Source organism: Pongo abelii, chromosome 15, assembly GCF_028885655.2.
Source record: "Pongo abelii isolate AG06213 chromosome 15, NHGRI_mPonAbe1-v2.0_pri, whole genome shotgun sequence".
Lineage (NCBI taxonomy): Eukaryota > Metazoa > Chordata > Mammalia > Primates > Hominidae > Pongo > Pongo abelii.
In genome coordinates this window covers 104263438-104278843 of record NC_072000.2, presented here as the reverse complement: position 1 = coordinate 104278843, position 15406 = coordinate 104263438, and the positions used below count along the sequence as shown (strand labels likewise).

At 40.3% G+C, this 15406-nt stretch overlaps 1 protein-coding gene and 1 long non-coding RNA gene across 6 annotated transcripts in view; one reads left to right on the top strand and one right to left on the bottom strand.

Annotated features, from left to right (window-relative positions):
• Positions 1–15406, bottom strand: part of EML1 (EMAP like 1) — a 206385-nt gene that overhangs the window by 85608 nt on the left and 105371 nt on the right. For all 4 annotated transcript variants that reach the window (XM_063715730.1, XM_054530510.2, XM_024231744.3 and 1 more), the window contains exon 2: positions 5923–6105. In XM_063715730.1, coding sequence (XP_063571800.1) covers positions 5923–6105 — 183 coding nt within the window. The remainder of the gene's footprint in view (positions 1–5922; positions 6106–15406) is intronic.
• LOC129049845 (uncharacterized) lies at positions 5847–14837 on the top strand. Of its 2 annotated transcripts, XR_008513220.2 has the most exons (5): positions 5847–6126; positions 6376–6514; positions 12496–12569; positions 13722–13862; positions 14531–14837. It is a non-coding gene; the product is annotated as an uncharacterized LOC129049845 (long non-coding RNA). The 2 variants fall into 2 exon arrangements; XR_008513221.2 differs by having other exon boundaries at positions 6100–6514.

Genomic DNA, 15406 nt, shown 5'->3' with positions numbered 1-15406 from the left:
GGACTTTAAAAAAGAGTCTATATCTTAGAAATACATACTGACATATTTACAGATAAAATGATACAGCGTCTTAGATTTGCTTTAAAATAATCCAATATGGGGTGAGGGGGTAGTGGGAGAGGGTCATAATGAAAACTGACTACATATTTATAAATCAGAATGGCAGGTAAAAGGTACTCTTCTTTCTACTTTTGTACACATTTGAGAACATTTTCATAATATGAAATTTGAAACGTCTTTTTTAATCTCTGAAAAACTACAAACATCTACTAAACCCTTTTCTATAAATCACTACAGAATACCTATCTAAACTGGAGAGGGCAGCTAATGAGAGAAACAAAAGAAACTATAGTTTGTAATTTGCCAATTTGTAAGGAGAAAGTGCAGTAGACAAGAGAAAAAGCAAAAGCCACTTGCTCCTTAATTTTGGTTAACCAGGATAAAGAACTAAGTTAATTATTCATTAATGTCATTGACTGCCAAGAGCTTAAAAATTTTAATTTGTCAGTTGCACCTACCTAATAAAACTTGTGAAGAGACCGTAACGTAACTATTTCACACAATGATGTGCTGAATATGATCTAATGTATCTGGCACACTTTGCAAATCAAATTAAACCTTGAAAAAAGATTTTCAAATTATATTCATGTTTTAAATATTTGGTTTAATGTGAATAATGCTAACTTATGGAATACTGCTAGAGGCATGCACAGTGAGGCAATGTAGACGGCAGAAAGAACACGCCAGCCGGGCCTTGGGGTCCAGTCCCAGATTTAGCCCTTGTGTAGCCTGGGCAAATCACTAACCTTCCCATAGGCTTCATTCTCATCTATAAAATGGGCACAATGATAGTTGCCTCACAGAAACGTGGAGGGGTGAAATGAGCAAATACATCCAAAATGTCTGCTGCAAAGTCCAGCCCTTAGTCGATCAATACATGGTACCTATGAGTAGTATTCTGAATATCAGTGTTAAGTGCCAGTGTAGCACAGGCTTCTCACAGCTAAAAATCTGTAGTTGGCTTTTGACAGTGGTTGCAGAGGCTATGTTCTGAGGCTAGAGGGTTTGGATGTCTTGAAGTGACAGGACTGACCTTCTTATTAACCTCCCCAACAGAAGCCTTCTGGTTATATTTAGTAATTCTCTGATCCATTAATTAATGAAGCCAATAATTATAATTCTTTGATCTTCTAATTCATAGATCCACTAGTTGATATAACTGATTTTAAAAGTTGCAAAGGCATATTAAAGTATTTCATATTAAAGTACTTTAAAAGGGAAGCTGCCTAACTAGTCTGAACAAACAAGCAAAATTTCAAATGGGAAATATGAGCTACTCACTGGTTAATGCATAACAAAATAGACGATCCCAGATACATGGCACAATGACTATATTTTCATCTACATTTTACATTTTAAAAATCCCTGCACTAAAATGAAAATCAGCTGTGTGTGTATACAATGAATTGATTGAACTCCAAACTACTCCCTGTCTTCTTGAAAACACATGTGAGCAAACCCCTGGCCTCCTGACATTTGCCATGAACCCTGCTGTTGACCTCAGATTCAATGGAAAGAAAGAAGTGACTTTTTAGAACACGAATTTCTTCTGCTTTTTAAGAAATACACAGCACAGAACATTTAGAAACTAACTAAAAATATTTTAAAATTCATAATCCTATTACTCAGGAAAAAACCCGTGAATTACTTTTGCTATACAGTACTTCATTCCAGTCTTCTTTGCATAAATTTTGTCTGTTTAGTTGAAATGATACAGTATATACAGTTTTATAGCCTGCATTTGACTCAATGTAATGCATAAGCATTTTCCCTCTTGTACCAGTAACACAAACATTTTTAAAGACCACACAGCATTTAATCATATGGAGGCACCATCATCTCCTGGCCATGCCCCTACTGCTTGCTGCTCCCTTATTGTTTCCTATCCAGTTTTTCTCCATTGTGCACAGTGCTGCAATGAATTCCCTTACTCATCCATCATTTGTCTGTATTTACGGTCACAACAGCAATATCTAAGGGGTCTGTTCACTGTATTCTGCTACCAGAGTATTGTCCCACTCCAACCGCAACTCTGAAAAACTTCCATATTAGCAAGAATTTTAATACAGCCCTTCGTGAACTATTTGATTCTCTTTTCTCCACTATATGGTAATCCAAGCTCAGCAAAGTGGAAACATTCCAAGTCATTCTATCCAAGAGTAAGTCCGACATGAACCAAGCCAGCTTTACGGGCTGAGGTTCACCACAGTGAAGCTGTGTGATATGGTAGCCGGTTCTTCCTATTTTAAAAAATATCAAAGGAAAAGGAGAAAGCAGAGTCTGGGGAGCTCACAGAGACTGAGGAAATCCTAAGACCCAGGGCAGTATCGGAAAGAAGACCGGGGTAACTGGTGCAAGCAGGCCAACTGCAGGGACGGGGAACAAGTGACAGCTCCCTCTCTACAGAATACCTATCCACAGGCCCAGCACATTACAGTGGGCCACAATCTCACCCCATTTCAGGAAGCCTTGACCTTAGTTGTTAGTGAATTATTTCCATGAACCTGCAGTTCTCATCGTTATACTAGTCAAGGTGTATGAAGAATGACAGTCAGTCAAAGCTTAGAGGTCATGATAACATTCTTCAAATAAGTGGAGTATTATTGTGGAAAGGAATCAGAATGATTAGCCATGGCTCCACAGGTACTACTGAGGCCAGTGAGTGTTGACTACAGTCTAAAAACTAGCTAGCAGCTACGGCAGCAGAAAGACATGCGCTCTTCCCGCACTGGCTTTGAGCAGGACCCCCAGTGAGTACCTGCCTGCTTCTTGGTGGCACAACCATCCCCAGCATTGTGGCAGACAGCAAAAGCTGTACACCCAAACCTCAACAAACTGAGTGAGCCCTAAGCATTAAAAAACTAACTCTGGGGGAAAAAATCACTTGACATTTAAAAATAAGAATGCAAGTCAGATGTGGTGGCTCATGCCTGTAATCCCAGCACTTTGGGAGGCCGAGGCAGGCGGATCACCTAAGGTCAGGAGTTCAAAACCAGCCTGGCCAACAGGGTGAAACCCTGTCTCTACTAAAAATAATAAAAAAAATTAGCCAGGTGTGGTGGCGTGTGCCTGTAGTCCCAGCAACTCGGGAAGCTGAGGCTGGAGAATCGCTTGAATCCAGGAGGCGGAGGTTGCAGAGAACCAAGATCACGCCACTGCACTCCAGCTTGGGTGACACAGTAAGAACCTGTCTCGGAAATAAAAATAAGAATGTCATGTATCCAGGCTACTTCAAGTCTATATGAGGATGGCAGGCCAAAATATTATGAAGTGATAATTGTGTGGCCACTTAAAACCAAAGGAGATTTGCCTAAAATCCATCTTGCCTAAAAGACTCCCCACCCCAACCACAACCACAGAGACCCAGCTCTAAAGACAGACAGAGGTGTGGGCACCAGTTCCCAAGTGCCCACATGGCAGCTCCCTCAAAGATGAGCACAGCCAGGGCAGCTGCTGCAGGCACACCCCTCCTGCAGGCACACCTCTCCCGCAGGCACATCCCTCCCACGGGCACACCCCTCCCACAGGCACGCCCCTCCTGCCCCTGTTTCCACTGTCCTCTAATTAGCTGCACAGAAAGTAGGCAGCCCAAGGTCCCTCCATTCAGGGGATGCAGCCCACTCACCTGCTTTCTTGTGAATCTTTTTTTCTACCTCTTGGTGTGACCTTCTGGCAACTAAGCTTTGATTTGCTTTCAGTTAGGAAGAATGTTTATAAAGAAATATCAGATGACTATGAAAACATCTATTTTTCTGTGCAGTTATGAAATTCAAATGTCATTCTTAATCAAGAAAACAAAACTCTTGGGCACACCCTGTTATTTTCTTCCTGTAGTTTTCTAAAAATAAGGAAGTTTCAGAGGTCTGAAGATTTATATAAAGCAGCTCCTTCAAATGTACCCTTTCAGACACAGCAGTCATCAGATTTATTTTTGGAAAGCTGGGTAGGTCAAGAATACTTAAAATAATGCGGTTTCTATTTAAAATACCTGAATCACTTTGTAACTCAGAAGGAAAAAAGATTACTTAAAATGATTATTCAGAATGCAGACATCAGCCCAACAGGTGTAGCCATCTCACACGGAGCTGGTGATAACTATCTGGGATGACAAAGAAATTGATTTCTTCCCACAGATGTGTGGAAATGCAGCCAAATACTTGAGAAGAAAACTCAAAGACGCAACCTTAGACAGTCCTCCCTCCCAACTCCAAGGAAAATACACATTAACTGTGAAATAATTTGTTAAATTGAAATAACAATGAAAGGTAGTCCTTTTGTTTGTTTTTGTTTTGAGATGGGGTCTTGCTCTGTCACCCGGCTGGAGTGCAGTGGTGCTCTCTGCGGCCTTGGCCTCCTATGCTCAAGCAATCCTCCTATCTCAGCCTCCTGAGTAGCTGGGACCACGGGCACTTGCTACCACATCCAGCTAATTTTTTAATTTTTTGTAGGGATGAGGTCTCACTGTGTTGCCTAGATGGGTCTTGAACTCCTGGGCTCAAGTGATCCGACCGCCTCAGCCTTCCAAAGTGCTGGGATTACAGGCGTGTGCCACTGTGCCCAGCCAATGAAAGGTATTTTTAAAGGAACATCTAAATGTTGTAATCTCAAAAAACGTTTTAGCCAAAGGCATCTTACAGCCAAGATGAATTCTCTTTTCTACAGTTAGTCACGAGGAAGAGTGATTCTGGCTAAAGATGAGCCATGCGCAAGTTCATGTAGACATGAGGGCGCCAGCTAGCAGGACAGAAATTGTTATGAGGCGTTTTATTTCCAACACTGTCTAATTGTCTAATTCCATTATCTTCTAAGAAGATAATGACAAAAGTATTTAACACAAATATTGCTTTTTAATATCTCATTCCCAAGAGCCACAGGGACATGAAATGACGACTTAAATTTGCCAGAAATCTACCAGGGACAGAGCTCTGTAGCAGGTGATGTCCTTGCGGACAGCAGAGGAGAGTCAAAAGGAACATTGGGCTTTGCATGGGAGTGGCTTGCTTTGCAGCTAGAAGAGGGGAAAAGCTAATGATAACATAGGATTCTGAGCTCCTCAAAGGGAGGCCCGCCACCTCTGCACCCCCAGTGCTTGGCTCAGAGCTTTGAATGTGGCATATGATCGAGTGTTGCTGTGCTGAACTGAATGATAGTATAAACTAAGTGCATATAAAGAGATAAGAGTTTTCAAAAAAAAAGCTAGGTACAACAACCTGCAAAAGTGGCCCGAAGGATCGTGGTTCTTTCTGCAAGCTCTCTCCATCCCAGAGAATCTTGATAAAGAACTGTTCTCGGCCGGGCGCGGTGGCTCACGCCTGTAATCCCAGCACTTTGGGAGGCCAAGGCGGGCGGATCACGAGGTCAGGAGATCGAGACCATCCTGGCTAACATGGTAAAACTCTGTCTCTACTAAAAATACAAAAAATAAGCCGGGCATGGTGGCGGGCACCTGTAGTCCCAACTACTCGCGGGGCTGAGGCAGGAGAATGGCATGAACCTGGGAGGCAGAGCTGGCAGTGAGCCCAGATCATGCCACTGCACTCTAGCCTGGGCGACAGAGTGAGACTCTGTCTCAAAAAAAAAAAGAACTGTTCTCAGTGGTCCATTTGGACTGTTCCTTCCTTGACTCAACAAGCATTTAATGATCACCTACAAATGTACATCACTGGGCTATACAATTCACCAACATCAAGCCCCAAAATACTATCATACATTGTGTGATTATGTTGACAGTGCTAAGACTGTTTCATTGTTATTCTAAGTTTTGATTCTCTGTCAATATTAAAGAGCACAATGTGTTTGCTAGAGCAAGATTCTGCCATGAGACCAATTCTACTACAGTTCCTGTGTCACTCAAATGCCCACCTTTGGTAGGTCCTTTCCTGTTAAGCACAGCCTGCTGTTCCTCAGTAATGTTTAGCCGCCGAACCACATCAGCTAGAGCTGATTTGAGCAGCTGGATATCGTCTTCTTGCATCTGGACTCTCTGCTCCAGTGAAGCAATGCGGTCTGTCACCTCCATGCTACTTGCAGCAGAAGCGCTGTCATCTAAACCAAAGAAAGGATCAAGTGAGTTTTAAGTGTTCCCCGGAAATCAGATCTATAAACATATTCTATCTAGCACACTGTTTTAAGCCCATTGTTTTAACATAATAACACTTACGGACTAAAGATACTGCTCTTATGCAGAAATCAAGTGAAATCTTTAGCTGTGTGTAACTACAACTCTTCATTCTACAGTGGTCTTTTCATTCTCTACATTTGCGCTCTTCATCATAAAGTGTGGTTTTAATTGTCACTATACTTTTCTACATGCAGGCCAACTTGTTTTCAGCGATACCAGAGAACCTTAGCAGTGGAAGGGATGTTAGAATATGTCCACTTCAACTTCCCACATATTGCAGAAACCCAGTCTGCATGGTCTTCTAGCTTCTGTTCCAACTATGTTAACTGACAGGTAGGTCATACAATCACAAGGCCACCCTATTCATCGGTCAAGACTCTGAAGGATAAAGCAATATGAGTTTGGCAAGCTACCCTTACAATTATGGTAATCATATTTTCTTACTCAGAATCATAATTTCCAATGCTTTATCAGGGTCTATAAACCTCTCCATGATCTTCTTTGCCTCTCCAATCTCATTTTACATTATTCTTCCCTTCACTTACTGTGCTCCAACCAGAGAACACAGAGAACACTTTGGGAGGCTGAGGTGGGCAGACTGCTTGAGCGCAGGAGTTTGATATCAGCCTAGGCAACATGACAAAACTCTGACTCTACCAAATACCAAAAAAAAAAAAAAAAAAAAATTAGCCAGCTGTGGTGGTATGTGCCTGTAGTACCAGCTACTCAGGAGGCTGAGGTGGGACAGTTTCTTGGGGCCCAAGAGGTCAAGGCTGCAGTGAGCTGAGATTGCGCCACTGCACTCCAGCCTGGGTGACAGAGCAAGACCCTGGGTGACAGGGTCGCCCAGGCTGGAGCGCAGTGGCGCAAAAACAAAACAAACAAATAAATGGCCGAAATAGCACAAATTTAATGAACACAAATACACAATTACAGGCCAGGTGCAGTGGTTCATGTCTGTAACCCCAACACTTTGGGAGGCCGAAGCAAACCGATCACCTAAGGTCAGGTGTTTGAGACCAGCCTGGCCAACAGGGTGAAACCCCATCTCTACTAAAAATTCAAAAATTAGCTGGGTGTGGTGGTGCGCATCTATAGTACCAGCTACTTGGGAGGCTCAGGTGGGAGCATCACTTGAACCCAGGAGGCAGAGGTTGCAGTGAGCCAAGATTGCACCACTGCACTCCAGCCTGAGCAACAGAGCAATACTCTGTCTCAAAAAAAAAAAATATATATATATATACACACACACACACACACACAAATACACACACACAATTATGAAATACTAATCAAAGACTAAGCAAAATAAATGCAAAACAGCCCACTTCAAGGTACGTTATAGTCAAACTGTTGAAAACCAAAGATAAAGAACAAATACCAAAAGCAGCAAGAGAAAACTGACATATTAAATACAAGAGAACTGCAGTCTGATTAACAGCTGACTTATTATAAACTATGGAGACCAGAAGAGAGCGGAACTACATCTTTAAAGTACCAGGTGAGAAAAAACTAAATCCAGAATTTTACATCCAGCAAAATATCTTCCAAGAAAGCAAGCAAAATAAAGACATTTTCAGAGTAACAAAACCAGAAAGAATTAATCACCAAAAGACCGGCACTGCAAGAAATGCTAATGAAAGTTCTTCAGGCTAAAGAGAAATTGTGTAAGATCAAACTCAGACCCTCAGAAAAAAATGAAGAGCACTGGAAATGATAAATACCTGAATCAATTCAAAGACTCATTTTTTTCCTTTTTCCATTTTCCTTTTATGTTATTATGAATCCTTAAGTTTTTTTTTTTTTTTTTGACAGGGTCTTACTCTGTTGCCCAGCTTGAGTACAGTGGTGTGATCACAGCTCACTGCAGCCTCCACCTCCTAGGCTCAAGTGATCCTCCCACCTCAACCTTCTGAGGATCTGGGACTACAGGCGCACCCCACCACGCTTGGCTAATTTTTAAATTTTTTATAGAGGTAGGGTCTCACTGTGTTGCCCAGGCTGGTCTTGAATCCCTGGCCTCAAGTGATCCTGCTTTGTCCTCCCAAAGTGCTGGGATTACAGGCGTTAGCCACTGTGCCCAGCCTTGAACCTTCAAACTTTTAAAGACAGAAATTAAAATACTGTCTTACAGGGTTTATAATGTATTTTTATGTAATAAATACGAGTACCATAACATAAAAGATGGGGTAAATATGGATTTACAAGCTGCAAGATTTCAATATTTTATATGAAGTATATGTCATTAATTATAAGTGGTTTTCATTTATTTTAATCGGCAAAAATTGTATATATTGTACACAACATGTTTTAAAATACATATATACATTGTGGAATGGCTAAATTGAGCTAACACGCACATGCATTACCTCACATACTTATTTTTGTGGTGAGAACACTTAAAATCTACTCTCTTAGTGGGTCTCAAGAATACATACATGTTATTAATTATACATGTATGTTAGTCACAATACTGTACAATAGATCTCATGTAAGTGGTTATTATTAACTGTAAGGGGTTAGTATTAACTGTAGTGGAAAAGTCACAGATGTATATTGTGATCCCTCATAAATGACTAAAGAATAATGTAAAGGAGTGTAGCTAAAAAGCCAACAGAAAATTTAAAATGAAATTCTATATTCAAATAATTCAAAAGAAGGAAGGAAAAGAGTAACAGAGGCACAAAAAAAAGAGACAAGTAAAAAACAAAAAATAAAATGCTAAACTCAAACCCAATATAGCAATAATTCTATGACATGTTACATTAAAGCAATAATTTCATTAAACACACCAATTAAAAAGCAGAGGATGGCAGAATAATTTTTTTTTAAAAAAAAAGCAAAACCCAACTATATGCTGTCTACAAGAGATGCACTTTAAATACAAAGACACAGATAGATTGAAAGTATATGAATGGAAAAAATATATACCATGGAAATAATAAGCATAAAAAGGCTGGATGGCAATATTAATATCAGATAAAATAGAGGTCAAAATGTATTACCAGAAATAAAAAGGGCCATTTCATAATGAAAAAAGGGTCAATTATCAGAAAAACACTGCAATCATATGTGCCTAATAGAGCTTTAAAATACATGAAGCATTTAAAATACATGACAGAATTAAAGTTAGAAACAGACAATTCTATAATTTTTCCTGAAGATTTTAATGTCCCTCTCTCAGCAACTGATAGAACAACTAATAAAAAAAATAGGTAAAAGCTTGGGCGGTATAGCAAGATCTCATCTCTATAAAAAGTTTAAAAATTAGCCAGGCATGGTGGCACATGCCTGTAGTCCTAGCTACTGGGGAGGCTTAGGTGGGAGAATCATGGAGCCCAGGAGATCAGGGCTACAGTGAACTATGGTCATGCCACTGCCTCCAGCCGCGAAAACAGAATGAGATTCTATCTTAAAACAAACAAACAACCAGTACAGACATAGAATATTTGAACAACACTATAAACCACGCTGACGTAACTGATATGTAGAGAAAACTGTAGCTAACAATAGCAGTGCATATGGTACATTTTCAGGACACATCATATTCTGGGTCATTAAACAGATCTGAATAAATTTAAAGATTGGAAGAGTATGTTCTCTGACCACAATGATATTGTTAGAAATCAACTACAAATATTTGGAAATGAAGCAATACATTTCTAAATAATCATTGGATCAAAGAAGATATCAGGAGAAATTAGAAAAAATTTTAATCAAATGATAATGAAAATACAACATAGCAAAATACATGGGATGCAGCTAAAGCAGGGCTTTGAGGAAAACTAATAGCTTTAAAAACCACTGTTTTGGAAAAGGAGAATCTGGTTATCTGAAAAGGTCAACAAAATGTAAGCTCCATAAAGCAGGAATCTTTTCTGTTGGTTCAGTACTCTGCCCCTCAACCTAACACACAGTGGGAACTCAATAAATATTTGGTAAATTAATGAATAAATGGGTAAATGAGTATCTCTTTTGAAGCATGCATTAAATTAGTTGTTAGGGATAAAAGATGATTGGCTCACACAGCTATCCTTAAGAAGCTCTCTGTCTAGTGGAGAAGACACATGCCTACAAATTTCTAAACTAATTTGATAAGTTATATAAATATATAAAGTGATAAGTGAACAAAGAAAATATTAGCTGTATTTGGAAAAATGGGATCAAGCAGGGGTTGGCCTTGAAGAATAAAAATATTCACCAGGGCCGGGCGTGGTGGCTCATGCCTGTAATCTCAGCACTTGGGGAGTCTGAGGTGGGTGGATCACCTGAGGTCAGGAGTTTGAGACCAGTCTGGCCAACATGGCGAAACCCCATCTCTACTAAAAATACAAAAATTAGCCAGGCATGGTGGCACACATCACCTGTAGTCCCAGCTACTCGGGAGGCTGAGGCAGGAGAATCGCTTGAACCTGGGAGGTGGAGGTTGCAGTAAGCTGAGATTGCGCCACTGCACTCCAGCCTGGGTGACAGAGCACGACTCTGTCTCAAAAAAAAAAAAAAAAAAAAATTCACCAGGTGGAAAAATAAGAATGGCATTCCAAGCAAAGGAAACAAGCAATTTAAACAAACATGCAGAAATATGAAAACATATGGAATATTTAGACAATAGTAAGTGGCCTCTGACATTGAAATCTGCCACCTTGTAACTTCTGCTTCCTTGATAAATAATTCGGTCTTGCCCTTAAATTCAGGCTCTGTCAATTTTCTTTTTCCTTTTTTTTTTTTCTTTTTGAGACAGAGTCTTGCTCTATTGCCCAGGCTGAAGTGCAGTGGCGTGATCTCAGCTCACTGCAACCGCCGCCTCCTGGGTTCAAGCAATTCTCCTGCCTCAGCCTCCTGAGTAGCTGGGATTACAGGCCCCCGCCACCAAGGCCGGCTAATTTTTGCATTTTTAGTAGGATGCGGTTTCACCATATTGTCCAGGCTGGTCTTGAACTCCTGACCTCAGATGATCCACCCGCCTTGGCCTCCCAAAGTGCTGGGATTACAGGCGTGAGCCACAGCGCCCAGCCAGGCTCTGTCAATTTTCGAAGTAACAGATAATTGTTTCACACGTAGAAATAATTTTCAAGTGTGTCTATGGCACTTCTGAGAGAGAATAACATATCTATTAACCAAGAGGGCTGCTAAGCTCTTACAAAAAAATATTGTGTAAGTCTTTTTAAAACTATGTCTTAAGCATATCTCTTTAAAGAAATAAAACTATAAAGCAAGAACAACTTGCAAATATCCTTTTCTCACGCTCCTCCTCTCCTAGAACTAAATATACCATTCTTTATGCTCCCAATGTAGAATCCATATTGTTTGTTAGGAGTACTGGTGGGGATGTGTGTGCATCCTCTTTTTCTGTTTCTCTCTATTGAATGAGAAATATAAAGAATTTTACAAACTCAACAGTGAGAAAACAATCCAATTTTAAAAATAGGCAAGGGGAAAAATGGGCAAAAGACTTAAATAGACCACCAAAGAGGTTATATAGGTAATAAGCAGGCACAGGAAAAGATGTTCAACATCATTAGTCATTATGGAAATGCAAATTAAAACTACAATGAGATATTACTACACATCTAGTAGGATGGTTAGAAGTAAAAATGCTGACAAAAGCAAGTGCAGTGAGAATATGGAACAAATGAAACACACTCTCCCCCACTGCTGGTGGGCACACAAAATGACACAACCACCCTGGAAAACAGTTCACCATTTTCTTACAAATGCATATTTCCCGTATGACCTAGCAATTCTTAAGTATATGCTCTAGAAAAATGAACACATATTCATACAAAAACCAGTACGCCAATGTTTATGGTGGCTCTGTTCAGACTTGATAGAAACTGGAAACAACTCAAAGGCCCTTCAACTGGTGAATGGATAAACTGTGGTGCACTCATACAATGGAGTATACTCAGTAATAAAATGGGATGAATGACTGATACACAAAATAACTTGCATGGGTCTCAAAGGCATTACACTGAATGAAGAAAGCCCATCTCAAAAGGTTACGTGCTTTACTATTCCACTTGTATGACATTCTCCAAAGACAAAACCGTAACGAACGAAGAATGGATCAGTGGTTGCCAAATGTTGGGTTGGGGACACTGCACAAGGGAATTTTGAAGGTAATTGGAATGTTCTATATCCTTAGTAGTGGTTGTTACATTAAACTATACTGTGTTAAAATACATAGAATTATCTCAAAAATGACAGTTTTTATTGAATGTTCACATATAAAATAATTTTATGAGAGTTCAAGTAAGATAAGGTCCACCCATTGGTTTTGCCTTTTTTTTTTTTTTTTTTTTTTTTTTTGACAGTCTCACTCTGTTGCCCAAGCTGGAGTGCGATGGTATGATCTCAGCTCACTGCAACCTCTACCTCCCGGATTCAGGTGATTCTCCCGCCTCAGCCTCCCCAGTAGCTGGGACTACAGGCATACACCACCATGCTCGGCTAATTTTTGTATTTTCAGTAGAGACAGGGTTTCACTATGTTGGCCAGGTTGGTCTTGAACTCCTGACCTTGTGATCCGCCTGCCTCGGCCTCCCAAAGTGCTGGGATTACAGGTGTGAGCCACTGCGCCTGGCCTGGTTTTGCAAATTTACAAGTTATTTTTGCTTGTTGGGATTGGTTGCTATTATACTATGAGAGCTCAGCAGAGAAATACTTCAATGAATACTAAGTACTTATTGCTCAAGGGAAAGAGACCGTCCTTAAGTGCTATATAACTTCTTGTGAATGGACAGTAGCTCTGTGGAATTTCTCCATTTGTCCTTTGACTTTGGATAGGAGGGAAAGAAAATCTCACTTCATAATGTCAAGCCACCGGGAGAGAGAAGTGAGGAAGATAAGAAGGTATTTTATACCTGTCTTCCCTCTGAGGAGTAAACAGTTCAGTGAAATTTTCTAACGTGTGAATAAAAGAAGGCAGAGTCAGGTTGGTGTAACAACCATTGTGTAGGACGCTGGGTCAACACACACCTACCTGGGAAGGTCTCTGGCCTCAGGTGGAAGGCAGGGAGAGTTCTACTAAGGTAGGAGAAGACATTCCAGAGCTAAGTTGGTGTTGACAGCACTAGCAGAAGAGGCATAGACTTCAGTCTTTACGAGCATGGACTATGAAGTCAAGCTACCTGGGTTCAAACCCCAGCTCTGCTACTTACTAGCTACATGACCTAGGACAAATTACTTAATCTCTATCTGCCTCTATGTATAAAATAGGGGCAACAAGAGTATTTCATAGGGTTGTTATAATATTAAATGAGTTGACACATGTAGAGTACTTAGAATACATTTTTGCATATAGTGCATGTATAAATAAATATAAGCTGTAATTAAGCTATTGTTATTATTCTTGTTGTTGCTGTTTCTAATAAAAATTACCAAAATAAATCCAAGTTTAACAAAATTCCTATGTGCTGTCTCAACAGTTGTGCAAATTAGCACTGAATAATTAATTAGAAATTAGTGTTTAATTAATATTTGCTTTTTAAATCGTGAAAGAATCTGTAGCATAGAATCATGAATTTATTTTTTTCTTTAGCTATAGCGTCTCACTCTGTTGCCCAGGCTGGAGTGCAGCGGTGCGATTATAGCTCACTGGAGCCTTGACCTGGGCTCAAACAATCCTCCTATCTCAGCCTCCCGAGTAGTTGGAAGTACAGATGCACACCACCACATCTAGGTAATTTTTCAACTTTTTATAGAGATGGGGTCTCATTATGTTGCACAGGCTGGTCTTGAACTCCTAGCCTCAAGCGATTATCCTGCCTCAGCATCTCAAAGTGCTGGGATTACACAGGCATGAGCCACCACACCCAGCCTAGAACTGTGCATTTCTATGACATTTTTGGGTTGTTCGTGCAGACAGCAGCTTCTAGAGAAGGCACACACTCTCACTACTGGGACTCAAGCACATTTATTGTGGCTGCCAGCACAGGATTGAGGAGGAAAAAGTTGGTCTCTGTAGTATAACCTTGCATTTTCAAATCAATATTATAAAACAACATACAGAGTAAGACAAGACTGGCCTGCTCCCTGCATTCAAAAACTTTAGCATCACTGTGGGCTCAGTGGCTTTAATAAAACTGCACAAATCAGAATATTTAAATTATATTGCTGAATTTATATAGGAAAAAGTTTGATTTTAATATTTTAATAAAAACCCCTGCCACCTCAATATTTGCCTTCAAATACAAATGGTTAAAAACTGAAATGTCAGATCTGCTTAGGAGAGCCCCCATTTGTGAGATTCGCTGAAGTTTTCTCCATGACATAATCCTAGTGCTTTTCAGATCCTGCCAAAATCATTGCTTTAACCTGTAATGGATTTTCTTACTTCTGTTTCTGCAGGTAATTAATCTGAAGAATACGACTGGGAGACTTCTTGGCAGCAGCGTGAGCTGTCTGAGGTTCTTAACCTTCTTGTGTACAGAAAAGACCAGTGTTGTTCAAATGACTTTACACTTCAATTAAGCTGGGGGAAAACTGATTAGCATAATGAAAAACAAAGCCTAAGGCTTGCTTTAACCAACACAAACCATTTGAATCTCCAAGCATTTCATAGGATTCCACAGCACAAGATGTGAAATTTCATCTGAATTTCATCAAAGAAAACCTCAGGTTGGGAATGCAGCACCAATAAAACTTTAACAACTTATTTATTTTAAAGTCATTTTTGCTCCTATACCTCTCAAATCTACCTGTGGAGGTCATTAAAACAGTGTCAATAATTGAGCTTTAGCTTTTTTTCCCCCAAGTTTTTACTTTCTTGTCTATTATCACTTTATAGTGTTAAAGGGAGGTTTGAAGAAGACGATATTCTCTAAACTTTTACCTCTTGGGTTTTCTAAAACTTTTGTGTGAACTGGAGCTCCGGCTGGGCTAGGCACCTGCTCCTTTCCTGATCTGTTTACACATGGCAGTGTGTAACTGCGTCTGTGGGGCGGTGTCTCTATCTCAGCATCGGGGAACGATCTCCCGGGTTGTGATCTCGCAGCACATGCTGACTCTATGGGCACAGGGTAGACAAGATCTAATCGGAGGGAAAACTGAACCCCCAGTGGTGCGAGGCATTGATGCAGATGTCTTAGCTGGCCAACCACTCTGAAAGCCACTCTGCAGCCTCTGCCAACAACCCTTCTCAGGGCTACACGTTCCAACTTCATGGCATTTTGTCAAGGGCCAAACACTGTTGAGACTAGTCTAGTAAGGGTTACCTATACTGCC